The 19,603-nt window shown below is 37.1% G+C and overlaps 5 protein-coding genes across 5 annotated transcripts; 3 read left to right on the top strand and 2 right to left on the bottom strand.

Annotated features, from left to right (window-relative positions):
• The first annotated feature begins 809 nt into the window (after positions 1-809).
• Positions 810-1,870, top strand: Tsp_05812 (putative WD repeat-containing protein 55). Its single transcript, XM_003380030.1, has 2 exons — positions 810-1,386; positions 1,440-1,870. Exons 1-2 carry the CDS (start codon positions 810-812, stop codon positions 1,868-1,870), a joined length of 1,008 nt encoding a protein of 335 aa, XP_003380078.1.
• Positions 1,871-3,375: 1,505 nt separating this feature from the next.
• On the top strand, positions 3,376-6,420 carry Tsp_05813 (pituitary homeobox 1). Its single transcript, XM_003380029.1, has 3 exons — positions 3,376-3,706; positions 4,783-5,030; positions 5,830-6,420. The coding sequence occupies exons 1-3, from the start codon at positions 3,376-3,378 to the stop codon at positions 6,418-6,420; spliced, it is 1,170 nt and encodes a 389-aa protein (XP_003380077.1).
• Positions 6,421-7,405: 985 nt separating this feature from the next.
• On the bottom strand, positions 7,406-8,377 carry Tsp_05814 (conserved hypothetical protein). Its single transcript, XM_003380028.1, has one exon. The coding sequence runs from the start codon at positions 8,375-8,377 to the stop codon at positions 7,406-7,408; it is 972 nt and encodes a 323-aa protein (XP_003380076.1).
• A 931-nt stretch (positions 8,378-9,308) lies between these two features.
• Tsp_05815 (hypothetical protein) lies at positions 9,309-10,835 on the bottom strand. Its single transcript, XM_003380027.1, has one exon. It carries the CDS (start codon positions 10,833-10,835, stop codon positions 9,309-9,311), a length of 1,527 nt encoding a protein of 508 aa, XP_003380075.1.
• Positions 10,836-14,198: 3,363 nt separating this feature from the next.
• On the top strand, positions 14,199-14,694 carry Tsp_05816 (conserved hypothetical protein; the record flags this gene model as incomplete). The annotated part of the gene is made up of 2 exons (XM_003380026.1): positions 14,199-14,510; positions 14,613-14,694. Coding segments are annotated over exons 1-2 (394 nt in total), but the record flags the coding sequence as incomplete, so codon positions are not given.
• Positions 14,695-19,603: the final 4,909 nt, after the last annotated feature.

The following is a 19,603-nucleotide window of genomic DNA, read 5'->3' as shown; positions in this document are numbered from 1 at the left end:
TTTTCGTAATAAATTTATGCTGCAAAATTGTGCATGCACATTAGGCAATATTGAACTCTGGTATGAAATTTCAACTTCAGATAGCAGTAGTGATCGAGGTTACCATTTTTGCGGTTACTTTTTGTTCAACGCAACACTTGATCATGCTTCTCTTTCAACTTTTGCCATGTTGATTGGTTTCTTCTTGTTTTGATTCATTGTTGTTGTTGTTTTTTTGGTCTTCATATTGATTTGACTAGATTAGTAGGCTTAAATCTTGCACAATGCTAGAAAGACATTATCTTGACATGCGGCGCTACGCATGAACCACATGTAACATGTGCAAAGTTAATTCGCCTCGCTCAAACATCGTACAATCGGTCAAACTTTTATTGACAAAATTTTCCACGCAAATAATAAGATTTACTTATTAAATAAGGTAATTTTATTAATAAATTTATTTTTTTTCATTTTTGGCAGTTGCGTAAAATCGTTTTTTCCCGTTCACTTTAATTCCACAACCACTGTTTGAGCCTAGTGTGGAGGAAAATTATCTTTTATCGCATCGTTCGGAATTGCAGCAGATGTATCATTTTAGCGTGGTTGATTTTATCTTTATTTTGTTTTTATTTATGGACAGATTTTTCAATTGATGCTAATAAATGATGATTATGTCGATTTGTTTTTCTTTTTTTCAGTTTCCTTTTATCCCACAATTGGCAGGCACAGTACAAGTAGCGGGTGAATTGAATGAGACTTGTGAATGCGCGCATTTTCAATGAAATCAATGCATCATCTCATTGTAAAGCTTAATTTCCGTTGTCGACGGTATGGAATTTAAACTGCCCAATTTGCCAGTGTGTTTGGATGCTCATCCGTTCAGTTATGCATTTGCGGTCGGCTGTGTGGACGGTTCTGTGCGATTGTTGCATTTAGAAGGGGACAACCAAAGCAGAACGATCAGCCAGAGATGGCGGAAGCGGTACAAAGCAGCCGTGCGAGGTTGCAAATTCGCGGTCGACGGAAACAGTCTTTATGTTGTATCTAAAAATTTGGCACTTTGCCAACAAGACTTGCAGTCGGGTTCGAAAATGCGCTGCATTCAAATTGCCCACAACCACGCTCCTTATTCATTGTATCCAATTGACCAGCATCTGATCGCCACTGGGGATGAAAATGGTGTTTGCAAAATTTGGGATTGGCGCCTCGACCGGAAGCCGGCCGTGGCTGAATTCCACGAATGCGTTGATTTCGTGTCCGACTTTGTCTGCGACGTGGCCAAGACGACGTTGCTGTTCACGTCCGGTGATGCGACTCTGACTGCGGTCGATTTGCGCACAATGAAGCCGATTTGCCAGTCCGAAGAGATGCACACTGAATTGCTTTCTCTGGTCATTGCCATGCAAGGTTTCGCTTTGTGTTCCATATTTGTTGATTATGCAAATTAAAACGTGTTTCAGGCAAACGGGTCCTTTGCAGTTCCGGCAACGGCTATTTGGAAGTGTTCAACTGGGACCAGTGGGGTACTATTGTCGAGCGCCTTGACACTGGTCACCAAGATTCGGTCGAAGACCTTTGCCTGCTGGATGATCGACTTCTGGCAAGCGCCTCATTGGACGGCAGCGTTCGTATTACTCACCTCTGTCCGAATCGTTTCATCACCGTTTTAGCCGCCCACGACGACGGTGTGGTCGCTTTGGCTTCAACTCACGACCGGCGTGTACTGGCAAGCTGTGGTCATGATCACAAGATACTTTTCACTGACTTTGATCCGGAAGCGTTCAAGTTGTTGAAAAAACGCGATCCAGAACAAAGAGAGCGCAAAATCAACGACAAATCTCAACTGCAGAGAAAACAGTTTTTCCGTCACATGATATGCAAAGAGGATTGAAGAAAACCGATGAAGAAGGCTTTTTTTTACTTTAGCAACAAAATGCAAAAAATCATTTGCCAACATCTCCACCAGAGCGTTATTATTGCTATTCATATTGAAGCGGAAGATGATAAAAAATCGTTTTTATAATTAATTATGATTTTAACGCAATATAGAATACAGAAAATCAAGCAACCGCTATTCTACTAATAGGTGCTTTTCAGAACGGCTAATATTCTACGAACATTATTAATTCAGTTCAATTCAATGATAATAATGAATTCTTTATTTTTAGTATGATAAAGTAGATTGAAAAGAAAAAGGCGAAACAATCGAATTTGAGATATTTGAACTGATGATACCACGGCGTGTACAATATGCTAATAATTAATTGGTTTCGTTGTTTGATGAATGCAAATTTTTCTTAAATGATTAACAGCTTATAAAATGTAACCATTAGCTTGAAGCCTGATTAGCGGTAGAAGCAAACAAGATGGTTCAATTTGAAGAGAAATGCAATTGTTTGAACACACACGAATGAGAGAGAAAGAGAGAGTAAGCGTTCAAGTTTGGCCGTTTGTAACAAACAACAACTAATTTATTAGTGAAACAAGCATATTTATTTGAATGTATGTTTTGTGTTTTGTTTAATGAAAATTGAGCCAGTTGGCAAGTTTGTCTGAGAAATTAGCTTCTGTTTCTTGGGAGAAGCGTAACGGCAGGAAATAGTATCACTGACGCTGGTAAACTGAAGGATCAACAGCGCACGAATGGTGTGTGCTAGAGTTGCATTTCACAGCTTGAACCGTAAGCCATTTTAGCTTAGCCGAGTCAGAACAGCTGCCAGTGGATAGCTAATGGCGACGACAGAATTAGCGAACACAACGGTGGTGGCCAAAAACACAGCCAGGTCAGCCGACTCGACTTTCACACAAACGTGAAGAGGTGGTACTGTAGCCACCGTCATTTGGTTCTGCGGATGCGGTGCGCCTGTTCGCCAGTAGACGTCGGATTAGTGTTCAACACGCTGTCGTTAATTCATCGTTGATTGGTCAAATTGATAATTCTCCGCTGATCCCTACCAGATTATTCGTCGGTCGATCGAAGCGTTAACGGCTTTGCGCACAGCCTCTTCTGACAAGCTCGCTTGATAGAAGCTTGGCTGTTGCTTAGTTTCTAAGAAAGTTATTTCCCACTGATCGTCTTTGCACAGCATTTATTCATTTTGCTTACATTCGGTTTGAAGAGAATTTTACCAATTTTCAAAAAAGTCACAAACGCACCCATCCGCCGATTATTTTGCAACCAACTAAATAAATCAATCCTGACATTTGTTAAAATATTGGAACTGGCTTCTTCTTTGTCCAGCTAGATTTGACAAGCTTTTACTCATATATCCTATTATAGAGTATCATCTCTCTCTCTTTCTCTCCCTCTCCTTTGCTTTGTTGTCTGTCTGTCCTTCAATTTGCTTGTTCTTGTCTGTCTTTGGCTACATTTATTAATCTGTTCAATTGTTAGCCATGGATCAGGCTGGCGTTACGTCGAATTACGAACGCCATATCCGCCCGATTCCAACCAAGCCATCGTCCCAGTCGACATTAGCCGTCAATAACGGCCCAACAGACAAATCAGTATCTCAACAGCGAGCACGTATCACCTCTTCATCCCACAGTACAACACCGCCGGCTCCGTTGTGTCGATTTGGACGCGCGCCAATTGGTGTCGAATCTGATCCACAAATTACCTTTCTTAATTCCACAACTGATTTTGTCAGCGCTAGCGTGAACGCTTTTAACGGCTTCAATGCTGTCTGCGGTCAGACAACATTTACTCGAACAAAGCCTAAAAAAAGTAAGATTATAAGAATAATAATACATTGATGTTATGCGTTAATTATTGCACTTCATATTCAAAGGTGAAAATGAGAAACGTTTTTTCTTTCATTTTATTCATTTATTCGTTATCTTATCTTATCTTATCTTATCTTATCTCTGACATTTCACTAATTGCAAACACTTGACCAGTGCAAATTGGAGAACTGCTTTCTTTATTTCTCTTTCACAGTCGCCAGTGCTTGACATGAACAATGAACGGTAAAGTATGAAAATGAAAAACTGACTTTACAGATCAAATTTCAAACTCTTCTTCATTGTTAAGTTCAAGTGTCCATTGATTGTTCCAATAAAATTGTACAAAATAATTCATTGAAATACTTTTCTCTTTAAAAAATTCATCTAAAATACTATCTCTGATTGATTATGAATATTTATTTATTTATTTATTTATACTTTGTCATGTAATCGTTGGACATAATAGTTGTAGCAGTGTAACTAGCAGTGATTATTGTTATGAGAGTTGTAATAATAATGTGTTTTTATCTATAATTTTTATCTTTTTGGGTTAATCCGCTTTTTACAACTGTGCCAGACAGATTCTTTGTTTAGCCTTGTTGTAATTATTTTTTCCAATTTTTTTGCACAAAATTAATGATAATTGGTGTCATTAATTGCAACTGGGGCAAAGGGTTTACATTGAGCTTAACACTACTGACGGGATATTACAACTGAACTGAACATTGCACAACCATTCTCTGTTTGTTACGGAGGCAGAGACGGTGTGCGCAGATTTTCTCTCTCTCTCTCGTCTTTATTCTTTACTTATGTCTTCGCAAGACCATTTCAACAATTTCCAATTTCCAATCGGTATATTATTTTATTCTGTTTAAAATGCGTAATAATCACAAGTCTTGTTTCATGTTTAATATTGCCCCGTCAATTTTAATTAATTTCAATTCTTAATTAAATAGTAAAATATTCATAGATGGAGAAAGAATTTATACCAGGGGTCGAATGTTTTTAATAAATGGGATGGATGGTGTTTTGATTCTCTTGGGACTGGGTTGTTTGTAATGATGTTTGTCTTTTCAGATGACAGACCAAGCACGTCCAGGCAGCATATTAACGTTGCCGGTGATGAGACGAGACGGTGCAGAGGATCGCTGACCAACAATAGAGATGACAGAGAAACATCCGGTAAACAGCGTCGACAAAGAACCCATTTCACTAGTCAGCAGCTTCAAGAGCTTGAATCGGTGTTCGCCAGAAATCGCTATCCAGATATGGCAGCCCGCGAAGAGATTGCTCTCTGGACAAGCTTGACTGAGCCACGTGTTCGGGTAAGCAAGCATTTTCGAATAGTAGTAGCGCATACCGACCAGAATTCCCAATTGATGCAACTGCTTACTGACGACTGTGATGCAAAATGAATGAAAATGAGAATTCAATTTCCTGGCCGCTTGCTTGACAATGGCCATTTATTTTTCCAATTGCACAATTGGTCGTTCTGTTCACCAAACCGTACTGTCAGCTTAAGCGTTTAATCACTGCGGCTTATTGCGGTCACTTTGATTTCAAGCGTTAGCATTTTCAGCTTCTTAGCACCTTGGTTTGATTGAATCGATCGCGTCGAACCATTTCTAAACAGATGGCGCAAACAAATGACAAATATTCATCTGCCTTTTCATTTTCTTACTGTAATTTTCAATACTATTAATGATATTTATCAACTTTTTCAGCTAATCATTCAGTTTACAATTTGAAAAGAAAAACAAACAAGTGTTTCGATTCATTAAAATTTCCAATTGATAAGCTCAGCTAACTTTTCAATTCAATGAAGCGAGCATAATCTTCAACTTTCAAGGCCACTTTTATGCGTTTTTTCCATTTCACTAAACACCATATGTGAGCATGCGCATGTATTTTATTCGAATATTGTTTCAGTGTTGTAAGAAATTGTGTTTTTATGAATTTTAAATTCAATATGAATTCAGCAATACTTTTTTAATAACTGTCAGAAGTTAGAATATTGCGCTAGTGCGGACAACAATCACAAAATTGTTTTAATTAATTGTTGTAGTATTTTGTTTTATTGGATGCAATGAATAATATAAATTATTATAAAATTGGATTTTTCAGGTATGGTTCAAGAATCGCCGCGCCAAGTGGCGAAAGCGGGAACGTCATCTGCTGGCTGATCCACGTTCCAACGCTTCTTCGGGCCAGAATTATCCTGCAACGGGTAGCGTGGTTCAGCCGGCTGCAACGCACGTCGACACCAACGATCCATCGCTGTGCGCGTGCCCAGGTTCAGCGTACGGACGTTGGCCTTGCTCGGCGAATCCGGTGTACCAGGGTCGACCAATGGAACAGCTACCGGGTCGCAACGTTAGCTGGGGTTGGTCACCGAAACCGGCGCCACCTGGTCCCGTGACACCGATGGTGGGTAGCGTGGGCGCCGCTTGTCGCTTCAGTGAGCCAAGTTCTGCCGGTAGCTTGGCATTCCTACCCACATCAACCGGTGCTTGCCCGTATGCGGTCAGTGCAGCACCATATCCGCACATGATGCTGACCAATTCTGGCCGTGATCAGAGCGCACTGCAACTACCCAAAGTAAAGCCATACGGTCAAGGTTACGTCACAGCCGCAGGCATGCTAACCGGTGCTGGCCCAAATTCTTACCCACAGCCATGTCAATATGCCAATACTTCTAATACTTTATTATTATAAGTTTACTTTGCCTATCATTTCATCCGTTATTATTTATTGTTTCACTCGATCATGTATTGTATGTAATTAATTGTAAACGAAATTTCTTTTTTATCCGTTTCACTTGAAAGTTTTTTCTTTTCAAACTTGGGCAGCCCGTGCAATCTTTAATCGAAAAGACCGCTCTATCTTATATATTGTTTTAAGCCGATAAATTAGGATATATGTGATATATAAAATTGATTACTGTAATTACTCTAGTAATCATTAGTGTTATTTTGATTTGAATAAAATTAAAATTTCATTTACAATTCGCGTCACGTTTTATTATCATGCATAGTTGTTAACAGATAGATAGTAGTAGTAGTCAGTAGTAGAAGCGCACATAGCACGAACGTTGAAATACTATCATTCGATGTATGCAAAATTGCAAGTAATTTTATGCGCTTATACCTTTATGCAGATTTTCACGTAAAAATGCATCGTCACTAATTCTTTTCGTTCATGCGCATCTTTATGCAAATTTTGCAACGTAAACAAACCAACGCGCAGCGTAGACAAAATCGAATATATACTATTGTTTCGCCAATATTTCATTCATGCAGTCGCCTGCCTATTTTTTCCGTGTCATAATTTCCACTTTGTCAATGCTTAAATTTGACAAGCTTCTCCTCCATCAGCGGTGTACAAGCAGGTATTTATTTAATTGGACTTTGTGCGTTCTATCTTCTTTAATTTGCATTTTCTTTGCACGCGTTTTAAATTTTTATCATTTATCGTTGTTAACACGGTACGTTGAAAAGTGTGTAACAGTGTGCGTTTAATATATTTATTTTTTAATTTAATTTAATTTTATTTTCAAAATGTAAAAATGGATTGGTAATAATTTACATTCACAGTTGCTGAGTACATGGATGATATGATGTAAAATAAGCGCAAATTGGAAAAACTTTTGTTAAACGCAAATATAAATTTAGTAAAGTGTAATTAATTAATAATGAAACAGTCAGTAAACAATTACTCTGGGAATGCACATACCGAGAAAACAATGGCCTTTGCGATTGCTGGCAATTTCGCATTCTACAGGATTGGTGAAAACTGTGAATGCATCCTCATCACTGCATCTATATGTGCAGCCTCTTACTTTTACGTTACCTACTCTACGTTTGTTTTTACAAATCTCTAATGCCGCATCTTTCGTCGTTGGGATGATACAAGTGCTTCTTGCTGGAAAATTAAACAGCAATGGATTTTTCCAACTAAAATAGTTATGCAAATGTCTTTGTGAACACGGTTGAGATACTCCTTTTGCATAATCACATTTGAATAACCGCAACTTCAGCTGGTATCGTTCACTTGTACATTTACCTTCAGATGGTTCACTGAGCAGATTCTTCACAGAGAATTGATTGCCGAACTGGAAACATCCCGAATTATCTGGTCTATCTTCAACCCATGAACCTTCTCTATTCTCATGCAATTTGTACATGATCTCACGATCATAAGAAGGTACACATTGCTCTTCAAAGCACCAACTTCTTGGACCACAAGGAGTGCCATCAGGGGGTCTGATTGAGATCGACCTTTTTATGTAACTTATTCCCATTTTATGTGCAAATGAATTCAGCTTCCAAGAGTAAGATTCGCATAAGAATTCTTTGCAGCTGCTGACGTGCATTTTGGGAGAAAATGCACAGTACGAATCAGTGCTAAGTTCATTGCACACTTCGTTCAAATCGACCACTGAATCAATTTTTGCAGATTTCGCTATTAGGGAAAATTTTTTTAAAGCTTTGCCATTCCAACCGCTCTCCAGTAGCAGAAATACTGCAATTCCAACGGTGATCACGAGAATGGTCAGGCCCAGCATAGCACAAGTTACAGTCAGCAGCATGCGCTTTTCAGCTGCATTCTGTTCTACATTCAATTTCGCTTTTCTTGCCGGACCAAGCAACTCATAACGTGGGGGAGTTTCCATTGTCTTTAATTTTTTTCAGCGAATTTCTGAAATTTATTTTCATTCACAATTTCAAATTTTACATTTCCATTCACTGTCTGTTATCAGTATGCAGCATCTCACTCACCTTCAACTAGCTTGTTTCTCTGTCCGTCCGTCCGTCCTCAGTCGACCTGTCGACACTGAATAGAAAACAATCTAAAATTTCCACGATGCCCACTTTTAAAATTGTTTTAATGGGCAATGTTTTAAAGTTAACGCGCGAATTTTAAAATGTAAAGTGAAAAGTTATTTTTTTTATTTATGTCGAAAATTTACTACTAGTTCAGATTCGGTGATTCACTTCCAATGTAATAAGTTTGCATTGTTCGCGTAAATGGAATAATATGACGTTGATATAGTAATGTAATGTGAAGCAATTTTCACTTTTGTTTATGCCACTTGAAACAGATCAGCCGATTTTTTCAGCATTTTCTGTGGGAACATTTTTCCTTTGACAACAACACACTTTGCAGCATTAACACAATCAAGCATCTAACAAAGTAGACATGCTGAACGACCAGTGAATTTTCATTTCAAACACCGATATATGTCTTTCTTTTAGCCGCGCACTTTATTGTTCTTTTCATACTAATGGAAAAGTGAAATTGAAACAATCTGCAAAGATATGCATGTAGTCGTGCAGTTAATTATTTTTGCTTTTATTTTCAAACGCATTATCACAAACGCTTTACAATGATAAAACAGTAAAAAACAATTTGTGATCATTTGCACAATAGTTATTTGAACAATTTCATTCTGTTATTAAATAATTATCACAGTGAAGAATAACCACAGTCGGCGATTAAAATTGTTATCAACATGGTGATAATACAATAAAATATACAATAAAAAAGTTTGATTATAAATGAAAAAATACACTGCTATTAGATTTGAATTTTTTTTCCCACGCTCATTCCGTGTCAGAACAGCAACTGCAAATGCTGCTGCTTCGCTTTTTGTGCCTTGACGCATCTGTCGTGGATTTCTTCTTTAATTGTTGTTCTGCTTTTTCTTCACTACCATTGTCGTCACATTCTTCTTCCAACAAGCATTCATATTCAAAATCATAAATAGTGGAATCTTCATCAGAGCTTCCTTTTTCACTACTCATGTTTTCGACACAACCAGAGCAATCTGATTCATTTGAATCACTACTTTCAGTATCGGTCGTGTCAGTATCTTCTTCACTATCTTCATTTTCAGTGGTGTCAGTAATTTCTTCACTATCTTCACTGTCGTCTGTTGTGACAGTAATTTCTCCATCGGCGACGTGTCTACTACTGTTGCATTCGTATTCAGCTTCTGTCATGTCAGTTTCCAAGCTCGATGTGTTTGTATTGTTGTTGGTCCAATCGAAACTGCAGTCATCATTTTTCTTATCACCAATAATCACTGCCGCTTGTTTGCCATTTCCCACTTTGAAAGCAGCATTTTTTCGCACAACTCTTCCCTCGATCTCTTCAATGCTTCCACTTTCAGAGTTGTTGGTACTTTTACCACTGGAATGGATGAAATTTTCTTCTTCTTGCAAGAAGAGCTCCAACATCTCTTTCAGCTTTATCGTTTCAAAAAGTTCCGTTTCCAGGTCCATATTGCTCACAGGATCCAATTTGACAGCATTCTCGAGCTTCAAATCGCTATCGCTTTCCACAATTCCATCATCGTTGCATCGGTTGACGGCAGTTATGTTTTCACTGAATTTGCTTTTCCCAAATGTTTCACTACTCGTTGTTTCAGGGATTTTTTCAGCAGAATCAACCGGCATTACCATAATAGATCGGACATACTTTGAAGTGAAATTTTCAGCCCGATACTTGTCATTGGTTTGACTGCAGAGTTTGTAACGCGGTTCTCCAAATCCGACAGAAATTATCGCGTAAGTTGGGCTAAACTTTTCATTGTACTTTCCACTTTTATTCGGAGCATTTCTGATGTCCAATTTGCCAATACCATTCACAATTTCTGCCACACTAATATGATTCAACTTTTCATCTTTGGCCAAATCGTCCTCCACGTTGCTGTCGAGTGGTTTGTCGTGAAATGTTAATTCAACAGGAATTCTTACTTCTACAAGTGATCGATTATTCCAAATTGTTGAACTGTACTTTTCGATCTGTTCCTTCGACGCAGTTTCCACTATGAGTTCAAAATAATTTGGCAGTATCAATTTTTGAACACTGTCCAAAATTATTTCCAACACCATATTCTGACGTTCGAATGGTTCGAGAATTCCAAATGATGGTTCAATTTTCAAATTTCTTCGCTTGCCCACTGACCACTTGAACACCAAGTAACAGTGGGAACAGTTGTCCACATTTCCGCTTGCAACGGCCCGCACTGTACCATCAACCGCTTCTCCTAGGCGAACGTTCTTCACCAACAATTTGACTTTTCCGATCAAACTGGCCACTCCGCCTTGTTCACATACCGTTGCCATTGTTTAACCGCTGTCGCTACCGAAAATTTCGAACAACAAATACACCGACCGTTCACTGCACTGCAAATTTATACAGCCAACTTTAAAATAATTCCACTTTAAAATTTTGTTCATCAATGTACACCATTTAACTTTAAACTGTAAATTCTTTCACATATAACTTCATAGTATAAAATTTAAAGAAAAAAATATATATATACAAATATACCAAAAGCAACAGCATATTATTTAGCAATTTCCATTCGCGTGCCCAGTATTAGTAGACTGTATATTTGAGATGAAGCGGGAATTTAAATTTCGTCAAACAGCTAATTATTAGAGCAAAACGATATTGATCGAAATCATTACCATCTAATCGGTTTATTGTTCAACTGTTTGAACGAATGAAACGAATTTACAACGTACACGCGCAATTATAGAGTACATTTCATTAAATACAACTATCAAGTTTTCCATTGGTTTCAACGATCAGAATTTCCAAGCCGAATTATTATGCCTTTGGCTACCTAGACAAGCAACTTTAACCATTACATCTGCTAGAGGCGATCAACCTCTTTTACTTTATCAACATTATTATTCACAATGATTGTTTGTTTCTTTTTCAATAGAGCCAAACTGAACTTTGCTAAAGTATTTGACGTTATGATTATGATTATGCATTCAGCACTTTTCTGTACTCAAAACTTGCACACTACATGCATTAGGTTCATCGATCGATTCAATTGCTGCTGTACATACATAATACATTTGGCGTTGATATGATGAACAAGTATATGATATTTTTTTTTGAAAATTCTCAACGCTAATTGATGTTCTTGTTGTGTGAATACTAATTTTATTAAGACATTTTTACTAAATTAACATTGCATGACCACGTTTAGAAATGTTAAAGTTTTGCATTTTTTGATAAACTGTAATTACTGTATTATACCAAGTATTATAATTTCTGATTGAATTCATGAGAAAGGTATGTTCCTTTATTACGATAAAATATTGTCAATGTAAACTTATGTCAGTGATAGAGCAGCAGCAGATTTTTACTGCTGAGGTAACTGATTTTTGTTGTTTCAGCAATGTATTTTCAAAGTGTTTGTTCAATGAACAGCCGCATTTTATTGCTCATATTGTAACCAGTGGCAATGCCAGAAAAATCCATCCTTTGTTTCAATATCATTGAGCATTGAGTATTGAGAATCTGTTTTGCCGTTTAATCAATTTTGTTTGCTTTATGAAAATTTGCCCTGTTAGATCTGATGTTTATCTTTCTCACAAATTCGTGATTGTTCTTTTTCTTAAATTAAAACTGTCCAACAGACAGAAACAAACAAACATATTTATATGCATTTATTTATTCATTTGTGAGCACTACATTTTGCATTGTAGGAATATCGAATTCAAATATTGGCAGATCAGATGCGTATGAAAAAATTTCATCAAATTTGTCAGATTGATTATTGAAAATTAATCACGGAGCAAAACTGTGAAGCTGTTGTTCTCGAACTATTCTCATCGAACATTGAACAACCACCAGTGGGCAGTGCTCAATCAAGTAATCAACGGTAATAAATTAACAACTAATTTCCAAGAGACTGTCGAGAGGTAGGTATCGAGGTATGTGAATAGTGCGTATAATCTCATGCCTGAGTAAATATTTACCTGAATTTCACTGATTTACTATTCGCTTTGATAGAGCACCAGTTACAATATTAAATACCATAATCGATGATCTCCTAAAAAATAAAGTACAATAAATATGCATAAAATACTAAATAATGAAAAAAATACATGTAAATACAATACTACTACGTGAATATCATTAATTACAGTAATGTTGGATAATTCGGAATAAATTATGCACACTGTATTTTTTTACATTGTCAAAAAGCCGAAAAGAAGATATTTTCAATACCGTACAAAGACCAGTAGCGGCAATCAAGAAAACAACTGTTCTCCAACATTGTTGTAAGTAGCTTTATTTATTTATTAGTTTCTTCATGCAGTATATCATAGTGGTTATTTATTTGAACAGTTTGAACAGTGGTTTTAAAAGTTTTGTTAACAAGTTTTCATAAAAATTTTACTGAATTGAGCAGGGCATTCTGTATTCGAAGTTTGAAATTTGCATCTACTAGATTCGTTCAGGAAGTGATAATTGCAACTGATGATTAATTTTTACGTTGTTTTTATTAATAATGCTGTGAATATTTCAAATTTGTTCATTTTCTCTTCTGAAAGGTGAAACAATTTTTCGGCTGAACAGTAGGAAATAGGAGAAAATTATAATCGAATGAATTGATCCGTGAAATTGTGAATCTGTTGTTGGTACTTTGGTTTTTGGAAATGTTTCCAAATAATGGAACTTCCATTATTTGGAAAAAGCGTCCTAATTTCAACTGCTCATCATTGGAGCGAAGGGGCTAAATTTGAAATTGAATTTTACGCACGTGAATGTGAATGAATGAAAAGCGTCTGCAACCCTCCCCCCCCCCTCCCCTCTTCCCCTTTTTCTCTCTGCCGTCCCATCCGTCGCCTGTGCCAGAGTTGCGTAATAACTTTTACGCATGACGTTGAGCATTTGAAAAGCGAAATGATAAAAGTGAAACTTGAATCACAAGTAAAAATAGCGTCAAACAAGTGATCCGTGTCAAGAATTGCAAGATTCTTCGAAAAATAGATGAGCAAATTAGAAAATGTGTACAAACAAGAGATGCAATCAGAAACATCACAACGAAACGGCGGAACTATTTGAAGAGATGAAACGAGAAAAAAAAAGAAATTCAAAATTTTTTGAATTTATGAAATTTCTTTTTGATTTCGAGCGAATCTTTATCATTTTTCACGCCCTTTTTTTGCATTTTGCATCCATTTGAACATTTGAACGTGGCAAAATGAATGAAATTGGGCTTTTTTGCAATGAATTGTCGAAAAAAAAAATCCAAGCAACTTACCATTTACTGATGGTCATCATCATTTCATGTTTGAAAGCAAGCAGTGGAGTTGTCCGACAATATTTTTGGTGTGGTCGATCCAAAGCTGGTCGAAACTTCGACAAGACTCGATGATCATGTCCACTAGACGATTCGAGCGGTCGAGTTTGGTGTTCAGCTTGTGGACATGGGCATCGCGTTGTTGTAACTGTTTTTCCAGTTCGTCGATCCGTCTCTGACAATTGACCAACAATTGCCTGTACTGATTGCACAGGACGCACGCGAATGGAAATTGGGCTGTCAAAATGGGCGCTTGTGAAAGCTGTATTACGGCAGTGGAGCAGAGATTGGTGGGAGGAGGAGAAGAAACGGTCGCGCCGGTGTCGTTAGTTTGGCGTTTGTTGGGGCGGGCTTTTTCCGTGGATTTTTTGTGCGAATGTCTGGACGCGGCCGTCTGGTGAATTTTCATGTGCCGGTTGAGGTCGAATTTGAATATGAACGTTTTGGTGCAGACGAGGCAGACGTGCGGTCGACCGCCGTTGTGAATCATCAGATGTTGGGTGAGGTGGCCCTTTTGGAAGAAAGCTTTTCCACACTGGGTGCAGATGTGGCTTCGTTTGCCCGTATGCCACAGTTCGTGTTTTCTCAACAGTTGCCTGGTTCCGAATTCCTTTTCACACTGGAAACACTGGTACGTCGGTCGTCCTTGGTGCACACGTTGATGAGTGACCAGTTCTCGTTTTACACTGTAAGCTCTGTCGCATTTGTCACAGACGTACGGTAGCTTTTTCACTGTCAAGCTTTCAACAACAGCGTTTCTCGTTTCGCAGTCGACGCTGTTGTTCTTCAGCATTATATCGTCACCGGCGGCCAAGTAGACAACATCCGGCAGGGAATTTTCCATCGGCTCTTGTGGTCGGTCGTTGGTGACCGTGTTGACCGCTTCTATTACCGAACTGCTTGGTATTTACTGTTCGGTTTTTTTGGAATTTGCTTTTACGCTTTCGGCTTCAGCTTTCGTCGTCACAGCGACGACAATCTGCTTGCTACTAATGAATGATTAAGCCAGTGGAACAAGGAACAGCAGCCCATTTGATGATTCTGCTCAACGCTGAGGTTGTTGGACGGCAGAGAGAGAGAGAAAGAGAGAAAGAGAGTGAGAGTGAAATTGAAAGTAAGAGAGAGAACACTTGATCTCAGCTTTGGCCGTAGGTAACAACGTTTAGTCTCTCTTTCTGCTGAAGCTTTTCTTGCTTGTCACAAGCATCATCAATCTTGGACGTTTCGACGTGCCGTCCGCCAGGTGGCTTCTTTCCGACCCGGCTTTTACTTTTTCATTCGGTTGCTTGTTGTCATTGACAGTTGAACTTTTTTCCATAGAAATTTATCCAGCTGGCATTTTATTCAAATTCCCCTTTCTCCCAACGCGAATCAAGCAAGTTTAATTTATTGGGAAAAACTTTTAATCCACCGCCAATGTTGTGAAAAAATTCATTCGATAAATAATCGAAAGCAGTTCAATTGTATATAATTTATTACTTATCATAAGTTTATCAGAAAAATACATGCATCTTCAACATTTTGTTGTATCTTAATGAGAATAATCCATACAGCACAGTGAATACAGTTTGCAAAACAGTGAGTCAATGTATAAGCAATGTAAGATGGAACGGACATTTCATTGTACAATAATCTTGAGTGATCATCATCTCATCATCATGGTTGTTTGGACAAATCTTCAGTTGATGCATATTATTTTAATATTTTATTTATGCTGTCTTTAGTTGAAAAAAATATATATTCATATATAATTATATTCAGATTGAATAGTAAGGGATTTTTCTTTTTTGAATTTTCTGTCGTTACTATTGTTGTGTAATTGAAGAATTGTTTCGATGCTCACTCATCATCCATCGTCTTATTTCCTCCGCTTGTTGCTTGATTATTATATTACACGTGTGTGGACAATGTTTGGTGCATTATTTGTTGGTTTTCTAATCACTGAAATTGATTATCCATTGTTGAGTTGCAAGTTGCTAACAACAAAACCAAGCAAATGTAGATTAAGCAGAGGAGAAGAAGATTTCATCAGCAGGATTTTGAAAAATTAGTGACGGTTCACATTTGCGACGGTATTAGGTAAAGTGAAAAGTAAAACATCAGGCGATTCGGAAGATTAACTGGCGAAACGCGCTTGTCACCAGCGAAAACTGCCTGCTTCAACGCGCAATATCCGGTCGATCGATGTTAGATGTGAAAATGATCCAATGTCTCTGTCTTTCGATCTTAAAATAGAGTTCAATTCACAATTCAAAAAATGAACAGACAGAACACAGACTAATGACCAATTCGAATGGAACAAATTTGAATATTTAAATTTTCTCTTCTTTTCTTCGAACAGGATGATTAGGTAAGGTAGGAAAGGTGAATGTGAGGATTTTTTGGGGAAGGGCGTGACAAGAGTGAGATTGAAAAGAAAAGTGAGATGGGGAAAAGCGTTGTCGGCAACTTGGAACAGCTTGAATTTGGAAGAAGCTCAAGCTGAAAAAATTGAATGCGAATGTCCGCTGGCAAAATGGTTACTATATTTAAATGTTGCAACAGTTGAGCAGTGATGCAGTTTTCAATTTCTGCAAACGACTGACTGACTTGCTTCAACAGCTTGACGTTGACTACTGACTAGAGAGCAAGCTTCGACAGTTGAGCATGGCTTGGCGGCCGTTGCAAGTCTGTCTTTCGACGACAACTGGCTGCTTTGACAGCAGCGTTCTTATGCAAGAAGAAGTGACGACGGCTTGCCCGTTGAGGCTCGTTTGTCACCACCATTCATTCTATTTTATCCGAACATCCCATCCAGAAAGGACCGTTTTGGAGAAAGAAAATGGGGGGGGGGAGGAGGAGAAGCATTTTCTCCAATAGTCAGTTGATCTTCTTCGCTTCTGCTTTGGAAACGTCACACAATAATCATGCCGGTGAATAATGGCACATAACTGACCTAGCCAGTCAGTCAGTCAGTCAGTGGAAATTGGAAAATTCAACGCGGATATGTAGTAAGAGGTGGTGACAGTTGATGAATAATTGTAAATGATCTCGCCAGCTGCTGTGCTTTTCGAGGAAAAATTGGATTCAATTCAAGTTGAAACAAAATGAAAAGCATCCGAAGAGAAATTGAAAATGAAAAGATAGCATCAATCAAAAGGGCCAATAACCAACCACCTTTTAACGTTTTTCATCCCGTTGATTTAATAACTACTATTTCCATCTCACTGTCATCATCATCATCATCATCAACTATGCTAAAAACTGGAGCACAGATTGATCCTATTCACTAAATGCACATCTATAAATAGGTTGGAGTTTTCATTTTCAAATATTATTTTTTTTGTATACTTCTTCAAAAAAATTACAACACACAACATAAAGTAAAATTTCTTTTCAAAAGAGGAAAAACGTTCATCAGTTGTTAGTTAAAATTGTTTAAAAATTTTACATCTTCAAGTGAAACTTTGACATGGATGATGAAATTTACAATTTTCGTCAAAAGAAAGAGAGCTATTTTCTTCGTTGTTCATTCGTGACATTTCTTTCTGCCCATGCCCACTGCACTGCGTATGATTATTGTTAAACTGACACATGACAGCATCCGAGAAAGTGCAAATCAGTGCAGTATTTGCGGCGACAAAGTTTTACACGCTTTAACAAACAATCATCACTCACGCATCCATCCATATACGTGTAATTTTTGTTAATTAAATTCACTTTCACAAACAACAGCAACAACAGTAATAATAATAATAACGATTAAGTTCAGATGAAGACAAAAGTATCAAAACCAGCCTTTTTATAGTAATATTTCAGCAAGTGATTAAGCACTTTTTTTACAGTATGCTAAAAATAGACGCAGGTATTTTTATTTTTCGCTTTTCACAGATTATATCAACGATTGCATGCATTTTATCGGCGGTGTTCAATTGATTTTTTTAAAAAAAATCAGCTTGTTGGAAATTTGCTATAAAATTTTGGCCAATTTTTCCTCTCTGAGCGGAAGTCTAATTCATTGGTCGAGTTTGATCTCCAAGTGATTCGTTCACAAGCAAATACTTATTATTGGTCCAAACAACTCAGCATTTCATTAGCCAGAAATTCCTAATGTTGAATGGCTGAAATGTTCAATTTTTAATTGGTCAGAACTTTAAAACTTTAAAGTTAAAACAAATTGTTATTTATCTGTTAATTAAAATTATGTCAGAAGTATAAAAAATTCATTTTTTAATTTTCTGGGTTTCAAAATTTGTTTCAGCATCAGCATTTTTTTTCTAACTTGAATGTATTTTTTTCAGTCACCATTAGAAAGGCATCTTTTATTAATTGACAATAATAATAAAATACGGAACAGTTAAGTGTATAAAAAATTAAATGTAGAGTGACAGAATATGGCTAACCATATTAATCTTGACAACTGTCGATAGAAAGTAAATTTTATGATGACCATTTCTTGCCTAACTCTGCACTGCACGTGTGATAATCTTCTATAAGTAAACATTCTTCTATAAGTAGGAAATGTCTGTCTGACAATAAGTACTATTATAAGTAGGAAATGTCTTATTAGACGTAAAGTAAGGAAAGCATTTTACTATTTGCATAATTCACTTACTACAATTGCTTTACTAATATCCAGTTTTATGGTCACTTAGTTATTCAGTGTGTCGTCGTCATGTTCAGCAGGTGCTGAACTTCAGTTCTCTTTTTCACTTATCGTCATCTGTGTTTGAAACAATGTTGCCGGTTCGACACTTTTTAAAATGACAACCGTGATACACAATTTTTAGTACTTCAACTCAACATGTGCATTACATTAAATTATCAATTCAATATTTTTGTGTTTTTAGTAAATGTTATGTTTTGCCAATCTTTTATTTTTTTGCATTCATTTTTCTTTTTTTCAAAAGTTGATCAAAGAAATGTTCATTAAACAATCAGTTCTTTAAATTAATGAATGAATTTTGCTGAACACTGTAAAGTATTATCATCGTGCTACAACAGCCTCATTTACGTAAGACACTATTTTATACTTCTTTAATTTACGCCATAATATTATTTGTGACAGACAGAGACTTTCATCTGTAACGTATTGAGGATTTTGTTGTTGTTCGGCAATTACTATAATCTTTGGTGTTGGCTCATTACATTGTTACTATACGTTTTCAAAGCAAACATGCATTTCTAGGTCAGAAGAGTAACTTTATGCAAATATGATGGTAAGCACTGCCGTTGGCATTCTGCTACGTGCACTTTGTGCTATTCAAATTCGGTAGCAATGTTCCTTATATAAATTTCTGTTTATTGAGAGACCTGCATTATAGTATAAATGTTCGCTGCTGAAGGGCGGTCCAATTACTTATTCCATTGCGTTATTTGGTCATTTCGATGCTTCACTGCAACAGTTACGTTCTGATTGTTCGACTAAAAATATGGAGAAACCACGAACATCGAAATGTATGATTCTACGTTTGCCTTATACGTCATCCCTGACAGGTTTCCTGACAGGTATGAATTTTCATATATTTGCTATTTTTTCAAACAATGTTTTCTTTCTTTCTCTTGGCACACTCCACTAAACGTGCGCGCTTTTTAAGCTTTTCGTAGTTGTTTGATTTTAGTCTTTTTTAATGGAAACTAGCGTGTTGTTCTTCAGTAATGATGTTCAAATAATATTCGAGAATTTATTACGGCCAAGCCAATATATAATAGTACTAATGGTATATTTTGCTATAAATTTCAATCGTCCATACAAATCCATTTGTAAAGTAGTAATCTCACATAGCAGTTGAACCCCTCCCG

This window comes from Trichinella spiralis, assembly GCF_000181795.1.
Source record: "Trichinella spiralis strain ISS 195 chromosome Unknown Scfld2, whole genome shotgun sequence".
NCBI lineage: Eukaryota > Metazoa > Nematoda > Enoplea > Trichinellida > Trichinellidae > Trichinella > Trichinella spiralis.
The sequence above is the reverse complement of the archived record's forward strand: the minus strand, read 5'-3'. Positions and strand labels throughout refer to the sequence as shown.